The sequence below is a fragment of the Eurypyga helias genome, unplaced genomic scaffold, assembly GCF_000690775.1.
Source record: "Eurypyga helias isolate BGI_N326 unplaced genomic scaffold, ASM69077v1 scaffold2708, whole genome shotgun sequence".
NCBI classification, from domain to species: Eukaryota; Metazoa; Chordata; class Aves; order Eurypygiformes; family Eurypygidae; genus Eurypyga; species Eurypyga helias.
In genome coordinates, this window is record NW_010267477.1 from 19,712 (window position 1) to 27,128 (window position 7,417).

The window sequence follows — 7,417 nt, forward strand, 5'->3', positions numbered from 1 at the left end:
ATTGATGCCCCAAGGTTTGGCCACACATTCGGACAGGGCAGCTTCGGTCCCACGGCACTGAACGTTATCCAGCCATATGGTGCCTGATCCCTGGCCAAAGTGAGCTGCACCGTAGGCCGAGACAGCCGTCCCACATCCCAGCTGCCGGCACACCACGCTGGCATCAGGGAAGTCCCAGTCGTCATCGCACACGGTTCCCCACTGATGGTCGTGCATCACCTCCACTCTTCCAGAGCAGTGGTTCGGGCCATTCGTCAAGCGGAGCTCTGCCGGACTGGTGTGGGTGGCCATAGGGTGGATGGATGAGTCTACGGAGGACACAGAGGGGCATCATGAAAACCCTTTAATTTTTTGGTGCCCTTCCTTTCGGCAGAACCAGTCTGCACACCACTACAGTTGTTGGCTGCGGCCAGTTGCTACTGGTATGCATGCACCTTGAGACTGGGGTGATGCCGCATGGTCCCAGGATCCCGTGATCTTTCCAGCTGTGGCTGGAGGTCCTGAGGATGTTGGGACAGGAGAAAAGCTTTATTTCTCAGTGTTCGCATCATCTTTGCAGGTGGAGGTGACCACTGAGGGGGCTCAGCACACCCACGTGCTGATGTCTGTTGGGACAATCCTGTCACCAGTGGCTCCCGCATCTACCAATTGCCGTGAGTGCCTGCACCTTGATCAGCCACCAAATTTTGGAGCCTCACAGTTTTTGGCCATAAAAGGGTTTTGTATAGCTGATTGTGGCTCACTGGAGGCGAGGGCATGGAAACCATCTGGTCTCTTTTGTTGGTGATGGGGAGGCAGAATCTGGGTGTCTCCTCCTGGCCCTTCTCTCCCTTTGACTAAGGCTGCATCTCCCAGTGCCTGACATCTAGCCCTGTCCCTGTCCCCAAAACATGCAGCCAAAGCAAGGCCTGCGGAGTCCTGCTCACTGCAGAGGTGCAAGGGGGTCCCTACGCCTCCCCCAGAAGTAGTTCACCATCCCTGTGAGGTGGAGGTAGCGTGGATAATGTTTCCACAACTCCTTCCCAAATTGCTCACCATCCCTGTACGGGACAAACCACAAGCCCATCGCTTGATGGTGCTCCATGCCAGAGGGAGATTTTGGAAAATCGGCAGGGGCAACACTCCTTGTGAGGGATTTGCTTTGGGAACCACATGCCAGTGATCCCTCTCCACCCCAAATTTTCCACGGGGCATTACCTGAGCACACCACGCTGGCGTCTTCCCCGTGGTGGCAGTTGTTCTTTCCCCAGCCCTTTGTCCTGCAGTGAGACAGGGCCACCTCCATCCCTGTGCAGTTGACATCGTCCAGCCAGATGGGACCAGACCCTGCTCTAAAATGCCCAGCCCCGGGGGCGGACAGCGCCGAGCCACAGCCCAGCTGCCGGCACACCACACCAGCATCCTCCAGGTCCCAGTGGTCATCGCACACCGTTCCCCACAGGTTCTCATAGAAGACCTCGACCCTGCCGGCGCAGCGGTGGGGGCCATCTGACAGGCGGAGGGGCACGCTCTGGGAAGCAACCGGCTCTGCAAGAGGGATATGGAGAGGTTCCAGCACTGGGAATGGCTGCATTGCTTGCAGGAGCTTTGAGGAGCCTCTGCCAACAGCAGTGGCTTACGTGAGCCATGGATGTGCCTCTCCTTCGGCTCAAAGACAAACCAACAGAAAAAAATAACCCAGTTATGGGAGAAAAAATGCTCCGCAACCCCCCTTTTTGGAAGACAATTTTCTTAAAGGGGCTTCAGATATTTTTTGCTTAGTATTAAAGGCTGAGAGGATTGGGCTTGTTCAGCCAGAGAAGGCTCCGGGGAGACCTTATAGCACCTTCCAGTACTTGGGGGTTTACAAGAAAGCTGGGAGGCACTTTTCCCAAGAGCAGGTAGTGACAGGACAAGGGGCAGCGGGTTTAAACGGGAAGAGGGAGATGGAGATTGGACATCAGGAAGGAATTCTTCCCGCAGAGGTTGGAGAGGCACTGGGACAGGTTGCTCAGAGAAGCTGTGGATGCCCCATCCCTGGAAGTGTCCAAGGCCAGGCTGGATGAGGCTTGGATCAACCTGGTCTAGTGGAAGGTGTCCCTGCCCATGGCAGGGAGTGGGTGTGGGGGGTCTTTAAGGGCCCTTCCCACCCAAACCATTCCATGATTCCATGATAAATATGAGGGGTTTAGTCACCGTGGCCATAAATGATGGCATGGCTGAGCTCCTGTGGGGTGCCCAGGTTGGGGTCAGGGGCATCCCCTGGAGAAGGGGATGCGAAATGAGGTGGGCAGAGGCAGAAAAAAAATGGTGTCTTGGCATCCCTCTTGCAGCACCATTAGTCATGTCCCGGAAATCCTCTGTGTCTGCAGGGCACAGGGCAAAAGACATGCTCCTGTTTGCTTGGGGGGAAGAGGACTTTGTGCCCTTTGCAAATGAACTGGTTGGCCCTGAAGAGGTGGCCAACACAAATAAGCAATTTCTGGTCTTGTCACTGGTTGGTAAGGCTCCAAGCATTTCCCAACCACTCTGCACAAGGGCAGCAGTGCAGAGGCAGGGATAATTACCTGGCTAACGAGGTCTCCTTCCCCATCCACCACTTTCTTTTCCTTTTTAAAGGCTGGTGGATCAAAGAAAGCTTTGTCCCATCCATTTGCAAGCCCAGTCCTCCCCTCCTATTCCTACAAATCACCAACTCCCTCTCCTAGGATGCTCCTTTCCCTGTGCAAGAGTCACTCACCGCAGAGGCACACAAGGTAGATGAGGAGCCCTGCTCCGAAGCCAGCCAGGTTGCTGTGCAGGGACAGGGGGAAGTATCGCAAAACCCCCATGCCCATCGCATCCACCTTAGGACCGTCCCAGTGCGAGCTGTAAGCCGAGCTGGGTGCTGAGGGCAGGTTTGTCCCCTCCTCTGCAGCAAAGTGTTTGCCTGGCACTCATCCCTCCTCCTGCACTCACCCCTCCTCCCTCATGTCCCTGAGGTTTTGCCCTCTGGTTTTAAGAGGTTTTGGGGGCCCCTTACCACCATATCCATGTCTGGAGGAGGATCTCTCCTTTTCCAGTTGTATCTGCCCTCTTTCATCCCCAAATTCCTGGTTCCCAGCCAGCTTCAGGCTGCAGAAACGTTTTCAATACTCACTTCACAGAGGTCTGCAGCCTTGGGAAAAGCTGAGCTTTGTCTTGCAGGCATCCAGAAGTGGACCTCCCCTATCTGGCTATACCCCCAGGATGTTTGTAGAAGGATGTTTCTCCTCTCCCCTCACAAAATAAGGAGTTTTGGAGGGGTTGTGTACATTGAATAGCACGCCCTGGCTGAGGTCTGTCTTGACGTCACTAAAGCCGTTGCACATCTAAAATGCACAGCCCCTATTCTGGGACCATCACATGATATAAAGAATAAGGGAGTAGATATCCAAAACCGATGCTGTAGCAAATGTGCTCAGGTTTTGGGTAATTCCCTATTACATTGCTTCTTCACCTGAGTTTAAGGGAATTTGGTGAATTTACAGACTGATCAAGCCATTTGTGCTAAACACACACACACATACCCCTCCCCCACCCATGGTCATGCTATAATTTGGGTTTTTCAGTGAATATTCTTCATAGCAGAGCCCTGGGACCAGGACACGGGGCCGAGTGGGGCCCCTGGCTGTGCTGTCATCAGAGATGATGGAGCTGGGCATGATCCAGCACCTCCCAACGCTGCAGCCAAGGACCCTGCAGCTTGTTTCCCTTCTCAGCTCAGGTCACACATCCTCCAGAGATGAGCCCTCTCCTCAGACTCCCTCCACTCCAACCCAGTGTGCAGACTCCACAATGCCAGGCATGATAGACAACCTCATGGGGCACACCACCCCTCTTTAGGACCAGGAGATGGGAAGTGGCTACATCCCAGTCAGTCCATGCTGGGCTGCTGGCTCTCCAGAGCCATAGGCTCCCACACAAGGTGAGCTGAGCCAAATATAAAGAGTCTTGGCCAAAAAAAACCATCCTGAAATGATGCCACATGATGCTCCCAGCAGCAAATGTAGCCAAGGAAGGGTTGCCTGCACGCACATGTGCTGGTTTTACTCAGGAGTGAGTTAATTTTCTTCCTATTGGCTGGTACAAGATGGTTCCAGATTTGCCCAGAGAATAGCCCTGATAAGGTGTTTTTGTCGTTGGTGATGGGGAGTGAAGCACGCTCTTAGACACATTGTTGTTCTCACATCTGCCTAATTTCTCTTTGAACTACCTCACAGCATCAGCCTCCCAACCCTCCACAAGGCAGCAGCTTCCAGGAGCTCCAAGCCACTTTGTGGAATCTCTGGTCTGCCTGCTGGAAAAGGAAAACATTCAAAGCCAGACACAGTGCACCATGAATTTCACTGCACTGCACTGCACTGCACAGATGCTGAGCTAGGTGGCAGAAAATCACATTATTTGAGGGCAAGCAGTTGGAAACACTACCTTGTGACTGCTTTGGAGTCTCCAAACATGTTTGCACATTCCAGGGAGTGCAAACCACCAAGAGCTGAGTGTCACAAACTGTTATCTGCATGGTGGGTGTGTGTGCAATGGAAGAAGTCTGGATGGAGAATGGCTGGAGAGCAGCCCTGAGGAGAAGGACTTAAGGGTACTGGGGGATGAAAAGCTAGACATGAGCCGGCCATGTGCGCTGGCAGCCCAGAAAGCCAACTGTATCCTGGGCTGTATCCAGAGCAGTGTGGCCAGCAGGACAAGGGAGGGGATTCTCCCCCTCTTCTATGATCTGGGGAGAACTACCTGTAGTTCTGCATCCAGCTCTGGGGTCCCCACCATCAGAAGGACACGAAGCTGTTGAGAGGGTCCAGAGGAGGTCCCGGGGATGCTTCAAGGGATGGAGACCCTCTGCCCTGGGGGCAAGCTGGGGAAGTTGGGGGTGTTCAGCCTGGAGAAGAGAAGGCTCCAGGGAGTCCTTATAGCACCTTCCAGTGACTCTGGGGGGAGTTACAGGAAAGCTGGTGGGGGGTGTGTGGTGTGGTGCTTTTTACAAGGGCAGAGAGTGACAGGACACAGGATAACGGGGTTAAACTGAAAGAGGGAAATTGAGATTGGGCATCAGGAAGAAATTCTTCCCGGAGTGGGTGGGGAGCACTGGGACAGGTGGCCCAGAGAAGCTGTGGGTGCCCCATCCCTGGAAGTGTCCAAGGCCAGGCTGGATGAGGCTTGGAACACCCTGGTCTAGTGGAAGGTGTCCCTGACCATGGCAGGGGTGGAACTAATATAACATATACCATAACACTGTGTCATCACTGCTTCAGTCCCTATGTACCATATCAATGGTGTGACAATAAAAACCTCCCAGGTTAATGACGAATGAACTTTCATGAAATGAACAAAATGCAGGGAGGGCAGAATCGTGAAAGAACAGCAGTGACAGAACCAGAACTGGCTCTATGCAACGATCCAACACTGCACACTGTGCCTCCTGACCAGAAGGGCTCTTATGACAGATGGAGCCCAATGTCACGGACTCAATGAACTCAATAGACACTTGGAAGGGAGGGCCCATAGGCTGAGGGAATGATGTAAAGGCAGGAAAGGTGGTGGTGATTAACTGGAATGTATGGGAAAGCGTGGGACTTGGGCATGATGTAGATGGTGTGGAATAAAAGCTGGATATTGTCTTAGTTTCAGCTGGGATAGAATTAATCTTCTTCCCAGTAGCTGGCAGGATGCTGGGTTTTGGATTTAGGATGGGAATAATGAAAAGACACTGATGATTTGGTTGCTGCTGAGCAGTGTTTGCAGTAAGTCAAGGACTTCTCAGTTTCTCACACTGCCTGAGCAGCAGGGAGGCTGGGGGTGGGGCAGCGGGAACATGAAGCTGTGAGGAGACACAGCCAGGACAGCTGACTCCAACTGGCCAAAGGGATATTCCATACATGAAGTATGTAAACTAGGGGAAAACTCACCTGGGACTGGCTGGGCATTGGTCAGCAGTTAGTATGCAGTTGTATCATGCATCACTTGTTTTAGACATTTTTTTCTCATTTTCATTATCGTTATTATGAATTTCCATTCCTTTTCTGTCCTATTAAACCATCTTTAACCAAAATTTTAGATTTTTTCCCCTGTCCAGCTGCAGGATGTCATCCATACAGTGTCAAATGTCAAAGCACTGCGTTTCTTAGCTCTCCAGATCCCTTGAGGAGACATTCTGCATCAACATCAACTGGAGAATGTTTCAATCATCTCTTCTTTAAGCTGAAAATTATATAAAATCCAATATTTAAAGTTAAAAAATGTATTTTGTAAGTTGCACTTTGAAATCTTCACCTGTAACTATGCTAAGCAATTACTCCAATTAGCTGTACAAGTCTGGAAGATCTGGAGAAAACCACAGAAAGAGCTTGTTAAGGCTTTATGCAATTTAATGAGCCCGTGGTGTATTTGGTGTTGGCTCCCTGAACATGCCATGACGAGATGAGGTTGAAGAAACCTCTCAAGACATCAGCGTGAGAAGCAAAACTCAAAGGACCTTGAAATCTTAATGAGTCCCACCGAGGCCAATTATGGGCAAAGCCTCCCCATGGACTGGGTAGAGCAGATAATTGGGGGCTGGGACTGCAGTTGGGCAAAGGGACTGTCAAGCGGAGAAGACCCTTGGTTTTGAAAGCAGAAAGGGGCCAAAGCCTGTCCCCCAGGCCCTGGGAAGGCAGACCCTACCCCTCACAGAGCTCAGGGTTCTTCCTGTGGGCAGCGAGGTGTGTGGGTGACCAATGCCCAGCTTACCAATATTGTCCGTGTATCCCCATTTTAGGGGAAGGCTGGAATGAAGTCCAGAGCCTCAAAAGAACGTTGCTCCTTGTAGAGCTTGTTGGTAGAAGGAAGTGTCATGGCTAAGCGTCCCTAGACCTTGGTTTTGATGGGCCTTCCAGCTTTGAAGAGGCCTTGACCATCTCTACCCCAGGCTGTCCTCCATGATCCGATGCCTGCACCTCTTCCTCTTCAGGCTGTTCACACCCTTTGTGTTCTGACCCCAGCATTTCTGTATCTTCCGTGATGTCTCTGTACCCATCGCTGGCTGTTCCTTGAAACCCAAAGCCATGGGTGACCTGTTGACCCACCACACTACCCTTTAAATGAGGTCTGTTCTTCCTCACGTCCCCTGTGAACCTTCCAAGCTGCACTTGGTAGAGGTTTTCGTGCTCTTCCCACTGCCAAAACCAACTCCATTTCTGAGAAAGCACCCTTCAAAGAGTTGCAGGCTACTACAGTGCCCTGAGCCTCGGCTTCACATGGCTGAAGAACGCAGGTTCCCACAGAGACCCCACACCACATCCTGGCAGATGTGTGCTGTGCGCACTCCATTGTTCCCCATTCCTCAAGACCAGGGAGGCTCTGGTTTTCCATTTTTTCGATCCAAGAAGTGGAAAGTGTCCCTGCCCTTGGCAGGGGGATGGGACTCGAAAGG

General features: G+C 52.1%; 1 protein-coding gene across 1 annotated transcript in view; it reads right to left on the reverse strand.

The window, feature by feature from the left end:
* Positions 1 to 2,816, reverse strand: part of LOC104513924 (deleted in malignant brain tumors 1 protein-like) — a gene marked incomplete at its 3' end in the record, with an annotated part of 21,953 nt that extends 19,137 nt beyond the window's left edge. The window contains 3 exon segments of the mRNA XM_010157432.1: positions 1 to 274; positions 1,188 to 1,527; positions 2,720 to 2,816. The exon segment at positions 1 to 274 is cut by the window's left edge and continues 86 nt beyond it. Of these exon segments, the coding sequence (XP_010155734.1) occupies positions 1 to 274; positions 1,188 to 1,527; positions 2,720 to 2,816 (711 nt within the window).
* Between the last annotated feature and the right edge of the window lie 4,601 nt (positions 2,817 to 7,417).